The following is a 22983-nucleotide window of genomic DNA, read 5'->3' on the forward strand; positions in this document are numbered from 1 at the left end:
TAACAGGAAATTAAAGTGGTTTGACGAATCGGTTAAACACAATTTAAAATCTGATAACACTCATAAACCTACATATTTATTGACAATTGAACGCATAGTATTTAACTGAAAAATAGCTAAAGTATCTTATACTTTTTTTAGCCAGGCTTTACCTTGGCGAAACCTGAGTCTGATTGGGTAGGGTTGACTCCCAAATCAATCCTTCTTTGCTCTGAAGTGCACTAGGTTGGTTGTCGATGTCATTCACTTCTACCCTACGTAGTGCGCTTGTGTAGGGATTAGACGGCTATTTGGAATTGAAAAGAAATGGCAGCCTGACGGAGGTTCATATGCGTTTTTGTTATCGCGCACTGAAGTATGCTGCAATGTATTAGCCGGGCAATCCACATCACGAGACCTTCATCTGTTTTAAAACACGTTTCGCGTTTCCACAAACTGTCCGGTAAGTCGCGTGTGTTTGTACTTTGTTTAATTTGGATTTTACCCTCCGTTATCGTTGTGACAGTCATTGTACCGGGTACTGTGTACAATGACTTTGCTAGCACGCTAATACCACTAAGCTTGTTTGCTAGCTGGCTAGTTAACTTTCTGTAGATCACCCGCGATATAGATTTATATCACACTTATATATATAGTTGTTTTGAAATGTACAAAACGACACGTTTCTAATAATAAACCAGTAACGTTAATTATTTATTTGTGTAATTTAGGTCTGTTAATGGTTGCTGTTCAGTCAGTCAGTTAGCTAGCTAAGTATGCTAAAGGAGTTAGCTAAGTCTAAGTCTTAAAGCCGGTACTGGACGCGGTAATGAACCGTACAACATTTACACTGAAAATTTTTACACTCCTGATTCTTGAAGCGCATCATTTTGTACGACAAAAAGTGTAGATTGTAGTTGTTGTCAGTTTGGCCACTAAAAATAAACAGTTCTGCGTTGTCATTTTTTTAAAAAGCCATTTTATATGTGACAGAATGAGGAGGGGGGGGCAAAACTTTTTAAACACTACTTAAATATGAGCCGTGTACACACACGAGACACATTAGTATTATTAATGAATCAGGGGGGCCAAAACTATTATTAAATAATATTCATGGTGTGAAAACTGATGTATTAATGTCGTTATTTAGCTTGAGTTATTTTGTTTCTTTTTGCTGGAATCGGTCAGTGTTAATACGCTACTGTCTGTCCTCTCAAAAACCCTCCTCGTAATGAAATAGATCGCAGCATCAGTATCCCATGATCATTTCACCACAATAATATCAGGAGGAATTATGATTTTGGACACAGGGATAGTTTCTGAACAGCGACGCTAAAAATGTCTTAATGTATGATTTACTTAAGTGATTTCGAGATCTTGACTCAGACTTATTTGGCAACTCAGCACTAACTGGTTGAAACAGGATCCCTTCTTCTGTAAATTCTTTCCCGAACCTCCTTCATGTGCTAAACTAGTTTTTAATGCTTTTGACAGATGCAACCCTTTAAAAAAAAGAATCTGGGTAAGGTGTGTCTAGAAAGTCTTGTTCAACTGATACTACAGTGGCTGAACATGCACATAGTTTTCCTCTTACTGTATTTAACACATAGTTTGGGGAGCCTGTTTGTGTTTTTCTTGCCATTATGGCTGAGATCGATTTAACTATCTAGCGAAGAATGTCTCAAAGACTTATTCAATAGAATAGACTTTATCTACAAAGTCTATATTGACATACTCTAACCACATTGAGATTAAACTTGTCACTAACAGGTTATCATTGCTGTCCAGCATGTTTGTTGGGCAGTGAATTTGACAATGCTGTAAATCTAAATGAATGTTATGTTGCCGACATATCAGCCAGTATGGGACGTGTCTAATGTGAACCCTGAACTGATGCCTTGTTTTGTCAGAATAGCTTTGAACCTCAGAATGAGTGACCCAGCAGTAAAGAGAGTGGTGAGCAACATCATTCGCTCTCCAGAAGACAAGCGGGAGTACAAAGGACTGGAGTTCACTAACGGCCTCAAAGCAATCCTGATCAGCGATCCCACTACAGACAAGTCGTCAGCAGCACTCGATGTCCACATAGGTAAAGGAGAAACGTGTCTTCTCGTCTCATCGTTGGGATTTTATTGTAAAATAGCTCAGTGGCACTGACCAAGAGGTTGTTTATTCACACTTGCATAAAAATGGATTTTCTTTTCATTTTAATCCAGTTTATTTAATTGTGATGTCGAAGATTAGGTTTGTCTTAACTTTTTAACTGATGCCTTTTGTAGCTCAGCTGCAAACACACAAGTAAAAACACTAAATGATTCATCAAATACAGTTCTATATGAAATTGCAAACTATTCAAGACACACATTTTTTCCACTGCCGTCACAAGGCTTGTTTTCTTTTCACTCACGTTTCCTCTCCGCTCTATTTCTTTATCAGGCTCATTGTCGGATCCCTCAGACATTGCTGGTCTGGCTCATTTTTGCGAGCACATGCTGTTTTTGGGCACGAAAAAATATCCCAAAGAGAATGAGTACAGTCAGTTCCTGAGTGAACATGCTGGGAGCTCCAACGCTTTCACCAGCGGCGAGCACACCAACTATTACTTCGATGTATCCCATGAACATCTGCAAGGAGCGCTGGATAGGTAAGAGTATGGAGGACTGAAGAATGAGCTCTTTGCCAGCGTCCTGTGGTGAAGGCCTTGAATGTATTTATGTCTTGTTTTACATATTCCCAACTGTAGATCTCTCTCAGTTTACTTCAGTAAGGCTCATGTGATCACACTGCTATGTTGAGAGCATTACTACTCATGCCTGTTCATGCCATTCTACCTTTGAGTTTAGAAAATTGTATCTTTTGGCACGCATGCGAGGTTAAAATGATACCGAAAGAGCTTTTAAACCTGCTTTTTACAGACCCCAGGTGGGAAACTGTTCCTCTGTGGATTGAGTTTTGAGATCAGGTGTCTTTCGCTGGTGGTGTGTGATTACTTATTCCAGGGAGAATCATGTTGCTGTCTGGGTATACTACCTAAAGTCAAAAGATCCTTTTGCAGTTAAAAAATAGATATCACATTAATCCATGGCAAATCATTGGCCATTAACAGGAAACTAGCAATTTATTTAACTCTCATTTGAGTCCTCATATCCTCAGTAATGCCTATGGACTCTATTAGGGTGCTTTTCTAAATATCTTTCAAATTCTGACAAATAATGCTATGTTGCTAAATTGTATTCATGCAGTGTACATCTGTCATTCACATTTAACTGCCCGATGGTCACCTGCTTGGGTTTTTATTTTATTTATTTACTTGGTAAATAAACTGACTTTCTCTAGTCTACCATCTCAATAGTTCTTATTCCATTTGCATGGCAGTTGGATTTTGGGCTTTTTGCATGACTTAAATTCATTTGCATTATTTGTACTGCACACGAGTGTTTCTGAAACCACATCTCTAGGACAAATAAAGCCAAGAATGATGTTTTGTTTGTTCTGCCATGTCACATGAAAGTTTTTATTGAGCTAGGGTTTTCAGTGCAAAGTGCTTTTCTGCAGTCCGTGTTCAGTTTAAATGATGAACTCGCTGTCGATATAGCATGAAGTGACTCTTCGCTTTCATACTGAGAAAGCATCAACATAGCTAGTCATTGTACCTTCAGAATTTCAAATATATAAAATAAAAGGCATATAATTTGTTAAATATTTTCAGAGATGAGGGTTAAAGCAAAAAAAAAGCTGTATCCCAAAATAAAATGTCAACACTCCAGAGTAAACAAATATGACTGTCAAATTGTACCTAGTACCATTTACATAATCCTGAACAGGAGCAGATGTGTCTTCTGTAGCACTTGTGCTCCCTTCGGCTGACGTCCAAAGGCTCAAAGGAGCCTCCATAGAGCCTGAGAAATCCCTTGGGCTCTAGGGCGCTCTGTAAACAGAGTCTATACAAAAACACACACAGCAGTGCTCCTATATAATGATGATGATGATGATGATGAGATAAAATTACACCTAAATTTGATATCATCAGTAATCCATAATGCATGGATAATACTGATATTCTGTTCCCTAGAAGTAATTGAATATGCTGTTCTCTACATGAACTATTATTTGTTTATAGTTGACGGGAATAAATATGTCAAACATAAATGAATGATTAAAATATTGTATACATCAATAAGATATCTACAGAAGGAGACTGGAAGGTCTCTAAGGTCTGCATTTTTGTGCTTTTTGCTTATCGCAGTTTTGTTCTGTTTAGGTTTGCCCAGTTCTTTCTGTGTCCTCTGTTTGATGAGAGCTGTAAAGACCGTGAAGTGAATGCTGTGGACTCAGAGCACGAGAAGAACCTGATGAACGATGCATGGAGGTTATTTCAGCTGGAGAAGGCCACTGGGAGCCCCAGTCATCCTTTTAGCAAATTTGGAACAGGTATCAAGCCATCATGAGATGTTGCACTAAACTCATGATATGAGACTAATCTTGATGTAGGCTTCACGAGATGTTGCAGACACACAAAAGATGAACCACCGACATATCAGTACATTGTGTTGCAGGAAAAGTAGATGGTATTATTTTTAAGGTGTAATTTTCCCAGATTATTAGCATGTCTTAAATGGAAAGATTTTGTTTGTGTTTTATTGGGTCATAAATGATAAATAACTAGCTAAATAAAATGGCTAAATAACCGCTGTCTAAAACCTCATCTTCAATGGACAATCATGCCATACTTACCAATTTAATTGTACAGGTATGGAAGAACTCAAAGATAATTTTATTTTGTACACCAAAGTTTCTGGTTACGCCACTGCCTGCACAGCACACACAGTACTGCTGAATCTTTCTATATAAGTCTTACTTGCATCAGTGCAGCACACAGGCATTGATTTTTTTTTTTTAACCCATGTCTAGTCCACAGTTAAGCTATGTGCAGTAGAACTTCTGGACAGTGAAAAACGTGAGCAGTAGTGTACTACATAAGGCCTCAACAAATGTTTAGGGCAGTATAGTGGAATATACTTTTTTGGTTTATTTGGAATATTAGGCCAAACTGTTGATGCATTTCGAAAAGTGTTTGTATAATACGTTAAGTTAATGTTTCTGATCTATTGTGATGAAATAATCTCAAAACAATTGTTTAAAAGAATAGAAGTCTGCCCAAATTAGCCAGATGGTGGCAGTCTTGAGCTTTACCTGTCATAAGTCATGACCTTAAGAAAACAAAGTGTGTGTGTGTGGAGATGAGTAACGAAAAAATAATGTTCACACATGCTTTTATTTTTATAGGCAATAAGCTGACTCTGGAAACATGGCCATCCCAGAAAGGCATTGACATCCGTCAAGAGCTGCTGAAATTCCACTCCACATTTTATTCTTCCAACCTGATGGGACTTTGTGTTCTCGGAAGAGGTAAGGAAGTTTACACAGTCACCTTGCTACAGAATGCAGTTTTTTTTTAACTGCTATCCTTACATTGTGTTTGGTCCATTTATTCAGGTCAGGAGTGAACAAATCATTAAATAATTGTTTAAACCACTGGACACATGGAAGTCTTGATTGCCCAAACCTAATTGACGTGAAAGTTTTTGACATCTACTGAGATTTTAAGAATTGTTTAATTACAAATTCTTACGTTAAAATAAAATAAAAAACTTTTTAATAAATGATCATTCTTTGTCACCTCTTCCCAAAATAGGCTGCTCATTTTCCTGATGAACAATTACCAACTAATGCAAGTATGCAAAAGTGTTGGGGCAAAACAAGCTAAAAGGCATTGCCTTTGCAAATTGTTGGCCCATCACTTACAAAACTGAACCCTGTACAATGAGTGTTTTTTGTTTGGTTTTCTAAAAGACAGAAATTGCCTAAATAAGAGTAAATCACCACATTGTGAGGAGACCATTGTCAGGAGAATTCCATTGTGGTGAAATTTTATGTACATGTTTTTACTCAATATGGGCAAATATTTGTGGTCACTTGACCATTACATCCATATGTAGTTCTTCCCCACAAAGTTGGAAGGCACAATTGTATAGAATGTCTTTGTATGCTGTAGCGTTACAGTTTTCTTTCACTGGAACTAAGGGTCCCAACCCTGTCCCAGCATGATGTCCCTGTGCACTCTATGAATTCATGGTGTAGAAGAACTGTTATAGTCTGCCCAGAGCCCTGACCTCAACTCCACCACACCCCAGGCCTCCTCACCTGATATCTATGCTTGGAATTAATACTGAATGGAAAAATCCAAAATGCTCCAAAATTTAGTTGAAAGCCTTCACAGAAAAGTGTAGAATGGGATGTACAAAATGTACATATGGGTGTGATTTCCAGTTGTCTGCAACCTTTTGGCTATATAGTCTATATTCATTTACATTTTTAAGACCTGGTATTGTGAACAAAATGTTTGTTTTGAGGTTGAGTGAAGCTTTACACATTGTAAATCTGTATTTTTTTTTTTTTCCCCCCAGTTCCTCACTGTAGCACAATCATGATTTATTTTGGGACATTTTCCCTCGTTGTCTGCTTACTGGATGACCTCTCCCTTGGTGTTCTCATACCTCATGTTTTGCAAATTAAGCTCTGCTTTCAAGTGCACATTTCTAAATGTTTCACATTACATCAATGAGTTCACTTCCTCCAGAGAGGCAGTTTGGCTTCACTGGTGTGGAAATTTTCTACTACTAATCCTCTTTTCTGTTGGTCAGTTATCTCTGCCAAAGGCAGGATATCGTCACATTTGTCCAGGCTGCAAAACAAAGTAAATTTCTGAAATATTGTAGGATAGAATTTTCTGACCAGTCTTAAAAATAATATTTAATAATATTTGCTACACTTAATGGTATTTTCTTACGTTACAGCTGCTCTGACATTTATTGTCTGAATTAATTTGGGATTGTTGGAAATATCGCTGGTGTGTTCATTTGCTATAGTAATGATGTGTTTCACAGTGTTATTGTCTTACCTCATTCGGTTTATGATGGCATGACCTCATTATGAATGACTTTCACAGCTTTTCCCCACAGTAAGCTAGTAATTGTTTCAATAAAAGACACTTAAATTCAGCCAGAGGTTACCTTTAAACTTTAATGCCATTTCCCTTGCGTTTTGTCATCCTTTATGACCGAATAAGTTGTAGACGACTTGAAGAGTGCAATTACACTGCATCCGGGGCTTCTATTTTTATTTATTTGTTTGCTTATTTGTTAGCCATCACTATCAAAACTCTATTAAAACTGAAAATTTCTTTTCCCCTTTTTTCACTTTGTCAGAATCTCTGGATGAATTGGAGTCTATGGTGGTTAAACTCTTTGGAGAGGTAGAGAACAAATCTGTGCCTATCCCAGAATTCCCACAGCATCCCTTCCAGGAAGAGCATCTTAGGGTGAGGCCAAGCACATGGCAACATTTCAGTACATTTATCACTAACCACTAACTATAGAAATAACATTTCAAATAAACTTTTACTTGTTTTACAATAAACACACTTTTTTGTTGTGTTAAATGTGTTTTGTATTCTTTTTTTTTTTCCCCTTCTGTAGCAATTTTACAAGGTCGTTCCGATTAAGGACATCCGGAACCTCTATGTTACTTTTCCGATCCCTGACCTACAAAAGTACTATAAATCAAACCCTGGCCATTATTTAGGCCACTTGATAGGGCATGAAGGTCCAGGGAGCCTGCTGTCTGAGCTGAAAGCTAAAGGTAAAGGATATGGATAGAACTGATCCACAGAATACGTCACGTTCAGTGTACTGTTATTTGTTATTTTTGTGTAAGATAATATCTGCTTTGCTTTTTTAATCATTTGAAATATGCAGATACTGTACATGGTTGTTGTTTTTTTTTTTTTTTATTTGTCCCTCGCCTAGGTTGGGTAAATACTTTAGTTGGGGGGCAGAAAGAAGGAGCCAGAGGATTCATGTTCTTTATCATTAATGTGGATTTAACCGAAGAAGGACTATGTAAGTACTGGGAATAATGATTGCTGTGGCAGTTATGTAAGAATATTTCAATCTTTCAACGTAAATGAATTGTGTGGCTGTGACATTGATGGTGTTCAGTGAAATTTCTGGCATGCTGGAACTCCTTAATCCACCCTGTGTATGTCAGAGATCAGAACATATGTTTTGAGGTTTGAGTGCATCTCATCCTTTATATCCTTTGATTTCAGTGCATGTAGAGGACATCATCTTTCACATGTTCCAGTATATTCAAAAGCTGCGCACAGAGGGCCCTCAGGAATGGGTTTTCCAGGAATGTAAGGTAGGCCAGATAGCTATCTATAGCCTTGCCATTTGATTAGGATATTGACTGACAAACTCCTCGGAAAACATGATCAGAAATTAGAGTTGGGCATCACCCTGCACTCTCCTAGTTCTACAAGGTTAATATCACTCTAAACACCTTTCCACTTAGCCCTAAGGTATGTTGATTCCTCATGTCCCTGTGGTGTGGGTGAGTTTCTTTATCCCTGGTGATTACTAGAGGTAAAAAAAAAAACATTTATGCTTTCAGTCTTCTGCACCTCCCTTAGGGGTAATATCACCAGTTTCTCTATGGATCTTTCTTTGCATACCCTCTAAAAGCATAGGAAAGCCAGTGACAGTTATCTATAAAGAATCATTAAATTTAGCATTTACAATAACCAAGAAATATATAGCTAAAGTGCAACAAGCCATCAAATAAATCAAGCTCTCAGTGAGCTCCAGCAAGCCTGCGCCCTTCCCATAACACAAATAAGAGGGGCAGACTGCATCAGGGGAACTGTACCAGGGAAAATATATGGATAAGGACAAGTCAATTTTCACTTTTTCTTTTAATTTTTTTATTTGTTGTTTAGTTTTATGTATTTATTTTTATTTGAATCAGTCAAGTAGAGTAATTCAACGCCATTAAAGCTTGAAGTATGGGTTGTGGTGCAATTTACTAAATGTCTATTTTAAATACCTTCATGCATTCCAATTTTTCCTGTGCAGGATTTGAACACGGTGGCCTTCAGATTCAAGGATAAAGAACGCCCTCGTGGATACACATCTAAAGTAGCTGGACTTTTGCACGTAGGTTTTTCCAACTCGCAAGGTTTTAGTTTGAGAGGTCCATTACCATTATGTCATGTTCAGCTACTGAACGTGTTATTATTTTTGTTGTTGTTATTGTTATTATTATTATTATTATTATTATTAATATTATTATTAGTAGTAGTAATGCGTGTTTTTCACACCACTGAGAAACCATAGTATAATTATTCGGATAACAGATGTATTAATAGCTGGCTTTTACAGTTAATACATGCTTGTCACATTTCCCTTGATTAAGGTAAGCAGTCTCATTAAGAACTCAAAAACATGACCTCATTCCCATGTGGCAAGCCATTTTAAGTGGAGCGTACATTTCCTTATGTATTTCCAAAACAGCTCGTGATGAACTCTATAGTATTATCAGTGCTCTAACATAGTCTTAATGGTGCATCATAACTGGATCAGTATTTCTTTTGCTTCTTGGTGCATATTTATTTGGTGCCTGGTATGATAGCAGGCTCAGAGCATTATTAATAAATTATTATTGACAAACTTGAATCAGAGTACAGTGTTGCTGTACTCCTTCCTGCTTTAAACTTGTATAAATTTGCATATTCCTTCCAGTATTATCCATTGGAGGAGATTCTTGCTGCAGAGTATATGTTGGAGGACTTCAGACCAGACCTTATAGAGATGGTGCTGAATAAGTTGAGACCAGAGAATGTCAGGTGAGACATACGTATGTAATAGGGCGTCAGTGGTACATGTTCACTTTAGGAAATTATTAAACAGATTGGCAAATGTTTGTCAGTACTGAGCAAATATGCCCTTACAACACTAGCTTAACCCTAATGAATCACTACTACCTTAACCCTCAGCCCTTCTAGTGGAAGCAAGTGTAGTGAAAAAGATCAGATTTATTTCTTGGGTACAATCCATGACCTGAAAAGGAGATGAGGCAAAATTGCGTCTGCCTCTACGGAAGCGATTGAGTTTGCCCAGACTTTGGACAGATTCCTTGCCTCACTTCAAAGAAGCATCTTCACATTTGAACTCTTTCATATTGAATGTCAGTGAACTGTTTTTTCTTCTTACCGTGTTGCTCAGGGGTAACGCAGTACTGTGTCTGGTTATTGCTTTGAATTTGCCACAGTGTATGTGTGTTTAAAAAGGAAACAACTTTTCGTATCGAACTTTTCTGACATGTGGAGCCTTGTGTATTCCTCTGTAGTCTCAGATTAGAGCTGTTCCATAGTGTTGGATCAAAATATAGCTTTTGTGTTATTGGATGCGTTTCAAAGAAAGTTGGCTTTATTTTGTTGTAATTTTCATACGTGAATCTCTTTTTGTATAGGTTCTCAAAATAATCCTGCAAACCATCAAACCATGGTCTTGTGTAGAAGCTGATAGAAAGCAAGTTTGTCTGGAAATCTACTTGCGTGTTTAAATGACTTGTCCAGGCTCCTTAATTGGTTCAGCAGTCATGTTTATTAAAAGGCAGCCTTGGTGATTATGGTTTCCTTGGGCTCAGTTTCAAGTCTTGTGAAAGTTGTGCATGGTAGAAATCCAACCCGGCATGGAATGAACATACACTATATTGCCAAATGTTTTGGGACGTCTGCCTTTACATGCACATGAACTTTAATGACATCCCATTCTTAATCCTTAGACTTTAATATGGAGTTGGCCCGCCCTTTGCAGCTTCGACTCGTCTGGGAAGACTTTCCACAGGGTTTAGGAGTGTCTTTATGGGAATTTTTGACCATTCCTCTAGAAGTGCGTTTGTGAGGTCAGGCACTGATGATGAATTCAACCCAATGGTGTTCTATCGGGTTGAGGTCAGGTTGGCACTTGGCACAGTGCGGTCAGGCAAATACTGTTCTCCTGGCAACCGCCAAACACAGACTCGCCCATCGGATTGCCATGGAACAGAGATTGCCATTCTAGACAGAGAAGCGTGATTTGTCACTCCAGAGAACACGTCTCCACAGCTCTAGAGTCCTATGGCAACGTGCTGTACACCACTGCATCTGACGCTTTGCATTGCACTCGATCTAAGGCTTGGATGCAGCTGCTTGGCCATGAAAACCCATTCCTTGAAGATCTCTACGCAATGTTCTTGAGCTTATCTGAATAACACGTGAAACTTGGAGGTGTGTAGCTATTGACTCTGCAGAAAGTAGCATGCAACTGGCTTACAACTTTGTGGCTGAGTTGCTGTTGTTCCTAATTGCTTCCACTTTGTTATAATACAACTAAATGTTGAATATTTAGTAGTGAGGAAATTTCAAAAATAGACTTATTGCACTGGTGGCAATCAATCATGGTACCATGCTTGAATTCACTGAGCTTCTGAGAGCAACCCATATTTTCACAAATATTTGTAGAAGCAGTCTGCATACTTAGGTGCTTGATTTAATACATTTTATGCACAATGTGTCCATGGAAGTGATTGGGATGCCTGAATTCAGTGATTTGGAGGGGTGTCCCAAAACCTTTTGTGTGTGTGTATATAGGCAGGTTGCTCACTGGCAGTTAATCACCATTGCCATTCAAACATCACAAGATTGAGTTCCAAACTTTTCATTTTTCCTTTAGACATGTCTTTGGCTTAAAGCTGGATTCTCGTTATCCGCTCAGGTCTAGAGACTATCAGACTATTTTGGGCTCTCTTATGCAAATGATTGATTGTGGTGACTCAGAATAGCGGGTCATTGTTCTGAAAAGTCCTCCATCGATCAGAGCAGCACCAATTGCTCTGGTGCATTTCAGTCCAGATACAGAACATCGATCCCTGTCTTGGTACACCAGATTGAGGCTTCACTGGAAACTCAAGCTTCCCACATGTAATGTAATAATCCTGATTCTGAGAGCCACTTACTATAGAGCAGATTTGCTAAAAGCAGAGTTCTGCAGCTTGGTTCCCTCAGGGAGGCTGTGAGAGATGAGAAGTGTCAGTGTCTGTAAACTGAGACTGGTCTGATTGTAGAACAGGTATTTATGTTTGTCTCTTCCTGTTCCTCTTCAGGGTCGCTGTGGTCTCCAAGTCATTTGAAGGACAGACTGACAAGACAGAAGAGTGGTATGGAACACAGTACAAGCAGGAATCTATATCTGATGAGGTCATTAAGGTGAGAGGCTCTTCTCTTGGATTGCAAATGGGAACAATAAAACTGATTTATCGGGTAGTGAAAAATATATGTAGGATACAGAGAACAAAATCTCTCAATAAGGTAAAAGTAGATTACGGAGCATGCCATAATGTTCAATGGCCATCTGTGAATGGAGTTTTTAAGCATTATTCTGTAATAATTAATCTTTGTTCGTACATCGCAAAACATCCTCCACATTGTATAGGTTTTAAGCCAGATATCATTGATTTTATTGTTCCGTTTCAGAACTGGCAAAATGCTGACCTCAACGGCAAGTTTAAACTGCCAATGAAGAATGAGTTCATCCCCACCAACTTTGAGATTTACCCTCTTGAGAAGGACTCTCCATCCTATCCCACTTTGATCAAGGTTTTCTTTTTATTAAAGCTCCATTGTTTACCCTGCTTTCCAAAACCTTTTCATTTGTTTACTGTTGGTTCCACTCTCTTCACTTTCATTAAAACTTTGGCTTAACCTTTTTCCACAGAAATAATAAAAGGTTTTAAAACTAGAAAGATTACCATTGTGTGTATACCTGTGCTTTTGTTTTCTGACTACACTGCAACCTGTACCGAAAATGTGTTCTCTTTCTGTAGGATACTGCAATGAGTAAAGTGTGGTTCAAGCAGGATGATAAATTTTTCCTGCCCAAGGCCTGTCTAAACTTTGAATTCTTTAGGTAAGTTCTTATAGTGTGTCACTTGTTGAGATTTGAGACATAAATGTTTACAGCCTTCCCACCATTGCATGCTGGAGCTGCTGGTTGACCATTGAGACTTGGTATATTTTTGTTATGCTGTAACTTTTTTTCTTTAATCATTTCTTAAGGGGAAATACAACGGTCATTGAAATTGAATGTGTACCATGCTAACTGCACTGAGTATTTGATAGAGGGTGTGGAAACCTTCTCTTTTTATTAACCCTTAACATTTTTGCACAGCTTCTTTAGTTACAGGTGTTGCTGCATTGTTGCAGGTGAAATGAAGTCTTGCCTTCAGTACTAGAGTGCCTAAGTAATGCACAAAGATGATATGTTTGGGTTGATCACTGCTGTTGTCTCCACAGCCCCTTTGCCTATGTGGACCCGTTGCACTGTAACATGGCATATTTGTACCTTGAACTTCTTAAGGACTCCCTCAACGAGTATGCATATGCAGCCGAGCTAGCTGGCTTGAACTATGACCTCCAAAATACCATCTATGGGATGTATGTAAGTATCCAAATTACCCTCGTTGTTCTCATCATCACCATGACCATCATACCACCATTATATTACCCAGCTGTCAAACACAAAAAATAAGCTGCCCTTTCTCTCTTCTCACAAAGCATTGTCCAGAAAGCCAGATGATGGTTTAGAAGTGTTATGAAGCTAGCTAGTGTCTAAAGTCATACATTTAGCATGCTGTGTTTGAGATCTGGTAGGAGTTATGAGATTTCTACTCAGTTGACTGTTCTTTGCTGGTGTTGAGAACATGTGTGGTGGATGGTAGTTTCTGGATTAGCCCTTGTTGGCTCTGCCAGTGTTGAGGCTGCATATACATACTCTTCGAGACACGTCCCCCCCCCCACTGTCTATTTTGGTTCTTTTTTGTTCTTTTCATCTGTCACTTGTATCTTTTTTGTTTGACAGTGTTACATCACCATATTGTTTTTTTTTTTTTTTTTTTTTGTTAGTCGCTTCCTATATACAGATCCCCTCCACTGCAACATGACGTACCTATTTCTCAGGTTGTTGAAGGATGATTTAAAAGAGTATACATATGCAGCCCGACTGGCAGGGGTGAGCTATGGGATAGCCTCAGGAATGAATGCCATCCTTGTAAGTATGGCACGTCAACTAACCCATCCCGTGTGGCAGGGCAAAGGTTTAGGGATGCTTGAAGCTTGGTAGTGTGCTAAATTTATCTTCTAAATCCCTTGCTTATGTCTTTGTCAATGCATAAAAGGAAAGTGGTGAAACTCTAACCATCTGCACAAGGTGTGTGGACGTGGCCAGCCCTACTTAATGATGATGGCTCCTCTGCATACAAGCTCCTGCTCCACCTTATTTTATGACCTTGTAGCACAGTTTGACAGGCTGATGTATAGCGTCCTTGTTTAAAGACAACTTGCAGGGTCAACACACTTATCAGTACAACTTTGAAAGCCAGAGGATGTTCATTTACTTAATGAATGTCACCTGCTGATAGTCTTTCCATTTTATTGTGTTTACTCCAGTAGACGCCTGGAAGTCGTCTACTGGAGTAAGTTATTAATATTTATTAAGTAGTGTGTGTATATAACCCGATGTTAGAAGTATGTGTTAGAAGCAGGAAAAATGGGCAAGCGTAAGGATTTGAGTGAGTGATGGCTGGATCAGAGCATCTCCAAAACTGCAGCTCTTGTGGGGTGTTCCCGGTCTGCAGTGGTCAATGTCCATTAAGTCCTGTAACCATCCTCCAGGACTTAAAGGATCTGCTGCTAACATCTTGGTGCCAGATACCACAGCACACCTTCAGGGATCTAGTGGAGTCCATGCCTCAATGGGTCAGGGCTGGTTTAGCAGCAAAAGGGGGAACAAGACAATATTATGCCAGTGTTCATAATGTTAATGTCTAATCCTTTCAGTCTTTTCAGTCTTCTATAGGCCTGTAGAACACATTGGCTCATCAGAGATGTGTATAATCTAAATGTAAAATTAATCTGTGTAAATTAATTTGGTAGGACGTGATTTGGTGTTCGGCTGGTGTAGCTCATAGGTTAACGTAGGGCTGCACAATTAATCAATTTTCTAATCGCAATTACGATTACAGGTGCCGGGATTACGTAATCATTCAAAGCTGCGTGCTTAAGGGGTGTTTATTGCATGTTACATTGTGAGGGGCGAATAAAGACTTTTAATAGACCTAATAGTCTGTAGGCGTGTCCTTATCAACGCCCCGATTATCCACTTGTGCTTGTCTATCTTGTCATGTTAATTTCGTGAGCATGTGCGCGGATAAAGAAACATCAGATAGTTTAAAAAGTGTTGCTCAGAAGAATCAAGAATTAGAACCAAAAAGAAATGCTTTATGCTTTTTTAGAAAAGCCATGCCGAGAGCTGCAACACAGATTCCCATCATGGCGTCGTCGTTTTGTGCTTCTCCGTATCCGGCAGCTTCTCCAAGACAAATGGAGATAACTGAAGCGATTACGCATTTCATTGCGAAGACATGGTGCTGATTAATACAGTTTACAGCGCGGGGTTTAAAATACTCATAAACACACTGGATAAAAGATGTCATCCTCTCTTGCAATTACACATAGCCTAGATTCATAAATTAATTTTATTTTTAGTATAACATTTATTTATACCATGCATATTTTTCCTATTTTTTAATAATACTCCATATTAAATTATTATTACTAATTGCGCAAAAAATTTTTTAGAGAGACCAGTGTAGACACTAATGGGGGAAAAAAACATACCAGCGCTCAGGGTGTTCTGTTTTGATTAAACTTTTTTTAAGAATCTGCTTCAGTCATAGGAAAATCAGTTATGGTCAAATCATTGCTTATCAGTGGTTTTGATGAATATCCATCAGTTCGTGAAACATTGTGACTTGTTTGTGTGCCATTTCTGTGCTCATCCATTTGTGCTCATGATGGCTCACTGGTTTGTTGCTGTATTTGTAGAAATTGTAGAATATCCAGTAGGGTGATTCCTTGATTACTTATAGTCCAACACACAACTCTACACTTGGAACTGCTTATTCAGGCCACATCAATATAATTACAGCAGTGTTTAGTCCTAATAAACATACTTCATTGCCAATTGTTTACAGTTTTAAGGTTGTCAAATTGCTGAGTGTGGTTTAAGCCAATCCTGTGTAGGTGATGTGGGAATAAAGCAAATGGTGTCTGTGTATTATCCTGACTATTTGCACTCTGGTTGTATTACTCTGTGCTTGGCATGCTTTTCTTTTACTGCCTTGAATATTTAGCATCAGTAGTGGTATGTTAGTAACTATAAACACGTCCCCACTTCCTCAGCATTTGGTTATTTCAGTCTCAGTTTGTGTATGCACATCTGTTTTGGTTCTCCATGTAACAACTGGTTGACATTTTGCTGAATAAAATGTAAGTTAACACAGTTTTCTGGACAATGTGCTACACTGGGTCTTGAGGGGCTTCACAGCTAGTATCACATTAGCAGTGTTCATCTCGCAGTGCTCCTATACTCTTCCCTGCATACGCATGCCCACATTTGGGTATGACAGATTTCTGCTCTAACATTGTCATTTTAACTACAGCTCTCAGTGAAGGGCTACAATGACAAGCAGCACATCCTGCTGAAGAAGATCATTGAGAAAATGGCCACGTTTGAGATTGATGAGAAACGCTTTGACATCATCAAGGAGGCGGTGAGCGGTGCATACATCAACCCATACATTTCATATGGTAAAAGTGCATGTGGTCCATGATCTGTAAGTGAGCCAAGCAGTTATCATGGGAGACACACAAAAGTGTTATACATGTAAGAATTGCTTATTAGCAATAAACCTGCTATAACTCATTTGGAAAATATGTTTTCCTGCTAAAATAAGCCAGCCCTGTACAGTCTTCACTCACATTACAGTGATATGTGCTCTGTAACGTGTTTTATGCCAACTCGAACCGAGGCTTGTTTTTTCATTTTCTTACACTGGGGGAAGCCAAAATGATCAGGAGTATGTCTGTAAATATCAATTTTAATTACAATTGGTTTCATGGGTGAAAAGTTCAAAATGGAAAAATATACATTCTGGCCTTTTCAATGAGTGTTTTTGTAAAACAGTGCAAAGTGGATTTTACAATTGAAGGGATCCCTGATTATGAAAAGGTTTAAAAACCCCTGCTCTAAAGATCTTTCTCTAACGTTAACCTGGGTCACATTTAGGAATCCCACATGCCTCTATTGTAAATGCTAAATCTAAAAAAATATGGCTGTTTTGTATATAAATATGTACCTGTTAAATAACACTTAAACTATATTTTAGTGTAGAACTGGACATCCTGTGATACCCTTTTAATCCCGTTTTACAATCTGAATACATAATTGTTTTATCAGTTTTGGTTTTGTTGTATTTTTATGTATGGTTTATTTGGTCTTTTCGCAGTATATGAGGTCTTTGAATAATTTCCGGGCGGAGCAGCCACACCAGCATGCCATGTACTACCTGAGGCTGCTCATGACGGAGGTCGCATGGACTAAAGACGAGCTCAAAGAAGCACTTGATGGTGAATTAAATGCATTCACAGTTACACAATAACATAGTGGTACAAGTGTGTTGGCAAGGATGAATTATCGAACATGGGGTTTCTGGAGACAAGACGCAATAATTACATGCCCTTGGCTTCCACAAGGAACAAGACAAGGGACAGTAAAATTGCTCTCTCAAACTCTGGACAGCCCCATACACTGTGCAAGCCTATGGGGCAGTTTTAGATTAATAAACAGATGTTGCCCACATCATCATCATTGATTCTTATGATTGTTCTCCATTTCTTCCTCCTGTTTCCTTTGCCCAGGGCTCTCATGATTTCTTTAGCTGTTAGTCAAGATCAGATTTCTCCTTCTATCCTTTCCTTTGGTGTCTTTTGCCATCAGGTTGTTAACACTACTATCCATTTGTACTCCGATTCTCATTTTCTTCCCCGGTTATACGAGCTCTTCCTGTGTCTTGATCGCTCATCTCGCGCTACGTCAGTCACCTGGCTCTGTCTGAATCTAGGTCAGACGCTGTGTGAATATAGAGTGGTCATTATATACTGTGTGTGTACACGTGCTTTTGTGTGTGACGTGCGTATTGTGGAAAAAAGGTTTGCTAATTAGCGTTTTTTTTAAAGCCATGTGTGTACAGAGTAATGACACCCTGTTTTGTTGCTTTGTCTAATGTCTAAGAATGACTCAGTAATTGATTGCATATGTCTGAATCCATTTCAGATGTCACTCTGCCCCGCCTCAAGGCCTTTATACCTCAGCTGTTGTCACGGTTACATATTGAAGCCCTGCTGCACGGCAACATCACCAAACAGGTTGGTTGGAATCTGGTGAAGGTTGGATGGGAGGTGCGTGTATGTGTGCGGGAGGAAGTAAGAAGAACAAGGCAGCTGTTCACTTCATTGCAGAAGGTCTCCTGAGATGTGGCTGATGTACACACACCACTGATCCAAAAAAAAAAGTATTGAGCTGTACTGCTGAAATGCAATAGCGCTCAATCCGGATGTTTAAATAACTCTTGGGTAGCTGATTATGAATCAAATACAGACTCTGTACTAGTAGTAAAAGAGATTCAGGAAGTGTAAAAGGTGTGCTAGGTTTGTGATCTCATCAAGCCCATCATGTCTAATATGCCACACAACCGGTCACTTATAATATAAAATGGTGAATCATGGTCTATTTGGAAATGTTTGGCTACTGTTACGCAAATCACCGGTAATCTCTGAAATGTCTCACGTACTTGTAAATAAAATGAGTAACCGAAGGGTAAGGTTTATAGAAATGAAAAATCTGAAATGGTATACTCCTGGTTCACAGATTAATGGATTCTTTATTTCAGTGATCGAATTATCACCAAATCAATGGGTAATTTTAGGAGCTGATTTTGGTAGGAAGCTGTAATTTGATCAAATGGATGCATTTGGATGTTCAGTAGCTTATGAAGCAGCTTTGTGAATAATTTTCTCCATCTGTGCCTGTTTCTATAGTCTGCGCTCAGTATGATGCAGATGCTGGAGGACACGCTAATTGAGCATGCTCACACCAAGCCCCTCCTCCCAAGCCAGCTGATTCGCTACAGGGAGGTGCAGGTGCCGGATGGTAAGTGCCGGAACGTTTCTTCCCCCCCCACACACATCACACACACTCTCACAGCAGGACATGCACGCAACCCTCGCCAATTCCTAGCAGTACTGCCTCATACTTATGTATCATGCAGCTGTGTCACCCCCTCTCTAAGATCTCAATGTTTTGCAATCCAAAGTCAACATCAGCTGGACCACACACACTTCTTTTCTTTAGCACAGTCCGAATGGTCCATTTTCCAGTTCTGTAATTGTGTGGAATTGGTTTGTAGTAGTGTTGAATTTTCAGTGGACAATGCAGCTGTTGTCAGGGTGCAGTAAAACAATAGAAAATGGGTACACAAGGCAAAAGCAATAGTGGACTCAAATGGAAAAGCTGGCAGTTTCCTCTGCTAGAAGTCAACTAATTGCTCATTATAGCTTTTGATTAACAGGATCCAGGTATCATTGTAGGTGTTGTCATGAAAAATGCTTCAGATTCGTATGTGCACAAAAGGTCCATGATTTGTGTCTGTTTTGTATTTTTGTATGTGTGTGTGTGTTTGTCATGACTCCTTGTCTAACTCCAGTTCTCTGTGGTTATCAGGTGGCTGGTATGTGTACCAGCAGAGGAATGAGGTCCATAATAACTGTGGTATAGAGATTTACTACCAGACGGACATGCAGACCACACATGACAATATGCTGTTAGAGCTCTTTTGTCAGATTATCCATGAGCCCTGCTTCAATACTCTGCGCACCAAGGAACAGCTGGGTATGTCACGCGCACACACACACACACACACACACACACACACACACACACACCAATGTATGGTGGGAACAAATTAAACTATTCAGATATTGTTTGTATATTAAAAGGCAAGAAAAATCCTCTTTGGAATGACACCATGTTGTCACTAAATGTCTTAAAATAGTACCTAGCTTTTTGCCCAAATGACCTCAGTTGGTAGGAATGTAGGAAAATTATTTTGAAAAATTCCAAAAGAACATTTTTTTTCTTTGTATAGATGGTGGATATTTAAGTGGATTTTTTTTCCCCCGCCGCCTTTCTTTCTTTCGGTACTAGTTGCCATCCATAGTCCATCTGTTTCTTCTTGCTAATTATGCTTTTTCCAGCATCCCTTTGAGCCAAGTCTCTCTGTTCCATCAGGCTACATTGTGTTCAGCGGTCCACGTAGGGCTAACGGTGTGCAGGGGCTTCGTTTCATCATCCAGTCAGAGAAAGCCCCTCACTACCTCGAGTCAAGGGTGGAGGCCTTCCTCAAGACAATGGAGAAGAATTTGGAGGAGATGAGTGACGAAGCCTTCCACAAACATATTCAGGCCCTGGCCATCCGTCGCCTTGACAAGCCCAAGAAGCTGGCAGCTGAATGTGCCAAGTACTGGGGCGAGATCATATCCCAGCAGTACAACTTTGACAGGGGTAAAGCAGCACACACTCAACTGTACTCTGCTCAACTAGACACAATAATATATAGAGTGATTTCTGTTTTAAGATTAACAAGCAATCATTAATGAACTTCTTGAGGTAAAGATCTCTTAAAGGATTAACACGAAACTCTCCCACACAGATAATATTGAAGTTGCCTATCTGAAGACGTTAGCGAAGGACAACATTATGCAGTTCTACAAGGCAAGTTTCTCATATTCTGATTTGTGTCAGATGTCCAGATTTCATCCAGTTTAGTCGTAGATAGTGTCCTCTAACAGTCTGAGAAGATCTGAGAAGGCTACCTTTTACACATGCTTCTTTTTGAATCGAGGCTCACTCTTGCAGGAGCTGAACCCACTTAGAGCAGCACTCTAAATGCTCTCTACTGTTTACATGAGCCGTTTCCACTAATGAGAGACCAAGTCATGCTAGCCAATAAGGGGAATTTTCCTCAATGTCTTGAGGAAATTCACTGTTGGACTGGACAGCTGTGGCATCATAGGGATTTGCACTCAAAATAATTGCATCAGCCACATTGGTGGAGTCCTTACGTTGTCTGTCCATCCGTGAGAGATTCTCATTATAGTGATATCTCTAAGAAGATTATTTTTTAGCAAATAAATATGTACCAGTAAGTATTAAGTGTTCTGTTGATGCCACGGATGTCAAGTTCTCACTGTTCCTCTCTCCTTATTTTGCTCTACAGGATCTTTTGTCTATTGATGCTCCTAAGAGGCACAAGGTGTCTGTGCATGTGCTGTCTCGAGAGATGGACTCCTGTAAGTACTTGCCCAAGTTTGTGTGTGTTGCACAAGATAGTGTGTTGCCCATGTGGAATGCTCAATATATTGCTGCTTGTTCTAATGCCAGGTCCAGTGGTGGGAGAGTTCCCAGCTCAGAATGACGTCAATCTCGCTCCTGCTCCTTCTCTGCCTCAGGTAACACACTTCCATCATCAGCACTCGTATACGTGTGTGTAACCAATCTTCTGACGTTCTGTATGTTCCCTGTTTTCAGCCTGTGGTGGTTCAGGATATGACCGAGTTTAAGAGGAGTCTGCCTCTCTTCCCTCTCGCTAAACCTCACATCAACTTCATGGCTGCCAAACTGTGATCACACCATTTACAGAGCATTTACTGGGTTTGACCGAGACACACAGCACTCTTGAGTTTAGAGCCAGTAACACCATCTTTTGACTGTGTGTGTGTGTGTGTGTGTGTGTGTGTGTGTGTGTGTGTGAGTGTATATAACTTGGCTGAGGTGTAGCATTGATTAGTCACCATCTTGGCGCTCTCAGCCTGGTCACTGAGGAGCTGTTTAAAATCACTTCACGCACACACACAGCAGTTTTAGAGAATACAAAAATGATTTGATTAATCAGGAATAGGTCATGTAGGTGTCGAGTGCTGACCACAGGGATGTTTTTACATTTGTGTTTGCCTGATCATTACAAAGGGGTTAATTTTTTTTATTTTTTTTTTCCATTTCACACATGCTGGAAATATCTTCTTTACTGTGCTTTTCGAAGAGAGGATCAACATTTTAGCAATCAGTTACTTTCCCTTATTTACCCAGAATCTAAGAAAAGCACTGATAATCTTTCCCTCTGTGTGCTTAAGAGCAATTCAATATTTTGCTTCTTTTTTTTTATATTTTTTTTTTTATTCTATTTATTACTTTTACAAATATTCTAAGGGAAGAGGTTTTGTTGGACTGAACAAGCTGCATATTTTGCCTTACCTTAATCTCGTCACGTAAAGTCACCACTGACGTGTCGCTTTCTGATTTTTCTTTTTTCTTGTTTTTACAGCACCAGTAAGGTAATGGGTGATATGGTCATTTGAAAGCCTCCTTCAGCTTTAGAACACTACAAACAGCACATTAGTTACCCTGCTCCATTTTCATTAGCTAAGCTGAGGATATCCATTTATTACGCTTCGATAGTGTTAAAACTGTGCAGTGCGTACAAACGCCGTCATCAGATTATGGGTAAATAGAGAAATCACTTTTTCATTGTTAGAATGTTGTTATTGAGCCCATTTTCCCACCAAAAACTGTTTCACTTTGAGTTTGAAGATGCTCATGCAACAAACTGTCTACACGTGGTTTCTGTACCAGAAATGTTTTGGCCTTAAGTTAAAAAAAAAAACACAAATTTTAAATTCAGTGAAGAGGTTTTAAAAATCTGGTATTTTATTTTCGCTAGTTAAAATGTTTCGGAGGAGCTGTTTTAGGCTACTGAGTAGATGGGCATGAAGCAGGTTTATTAGATTGCTTTCTTAAAGGATCATACTCCAAGTGATTTGTTATGGCTTTTTATTTTGTTTGAAGTTGAAGGAGAACTTTAATAAATCGTTTTTAAATATGATTTTCATTCTGTTAACATGTTTCTTGCAAATGAGCTTTTTCGTGATTATGAAGCCGAAAGATGAAAATGTCGCTTTTTTCCATCAACTCTGTAGTACGCTGGTGTTTGCATTACATTTGTGTGTGCGTGTGTGTGTGTGTGAGAGAGAGAGAGGGAAATCACTCACTGGGTGTAGAGTCTTGGTTTCAGTTTGGACACTCATCATGCCCGTTCCTGCCGGACGCAAAT

General features: G+C 39.2%; 1 protein-coding gene across 3 annotated transcripts; it reads left to right on the forward strand.

Annotated features, from left to right (window-relative positions):
* The first annotated feature begins 172 nt into the window (after positions 1-172).
* On the forward strand, positions 173-22755 carry ide (insulin-degrading enzyme). Of its 3 annotated transcripts, none has more exons than XM_058380918.1 (25): positions 173-442; positions 1895-2068; positions 2416-2623; positions 4241-4410; positions 5266-5388; positions 7248-7360; positions 7518-7680; positions 7848-7940; positions 8150-8241; positions 8955-9035; positions 9621-9724; positions 12025-12127; positions 12395-12517; positions 12745-12827; positions 13214-13358; positions 16420-16530; positions 17266-17386; positions 18093-18184; positions 18857-18968; positions 19539-19706; positions 20106-20378; positions 20527-20588; positions 21094-21166; positions 21258-21325; positions 21405-22755. In XM_058380918.1, the coding sequence occupies exons 1-25, from the start codon at positions 358-360 to the stop codon at positions 21498-21500; spliced, it is 3036 nt and encodes a 1011-aa protein (XP_058236901.1). In that variant the 5' UTR covers positions 173-357; the 3' UTR covers positions 21501-22755. The 3 variants fall into 3 exon arrangements, with proteins under 3 accessions (XP_058236901.1, XP_058236910.1, XP_058236918.1); XM_058380927.1 differs by lacking the exon at positions 13214-13358 and adding an exon at positions 13823-13967; XM_058380935.1 differs by having other exon boundaries at positions 257-442; positions 1890-2068.
* The last annotated feature ends 228 nt before the right edge of the window (positions 22756-22983 follow it).

Source organism: Hemibagrus wyckioides, linkage group LG03 (genome assembly GCF_019097595.1).
Source record: "Hemibagrus wyckioides isolate EC202008001 linkage group LG03, SWU_Hwy_1.0, whole genome shotgun sequence".
In the NCBI taxonomy this organism is placed as follows: Eukaryota; Metazoa; Chordata; class Actinopteri; order Siluriformes; family Bagridae; genus Hemibagrus; species Hemibagrus wyckioides.

What these genes read in the sequence shown, in the direction of transcription:
- ide (XM_058380918.1), top strand. Translation starts at nt 358, where the DNA reads ATGCTGCAATGTATTAGCCGGGCAATCCACATCACGAGACCTTCATCT. An exon ending in TTTTAGCAAATTTGGAACAG is followed by an intron (nt 4,411 to 5,265) that starts GTATCAAGCCAT and finishes TTATTTTTATAG; the next exon opens with GCAATAAGCTGACTCTGGAA. An exon ending in TTTAACCGAAGAAGGACTAT is followed by an intron (nt 7,941 to 8,149) that starts GTAAGTACTGGG and finishes CTTTGATTTCAG; the next exon opens with TGCATGTAGAGGACATCATC.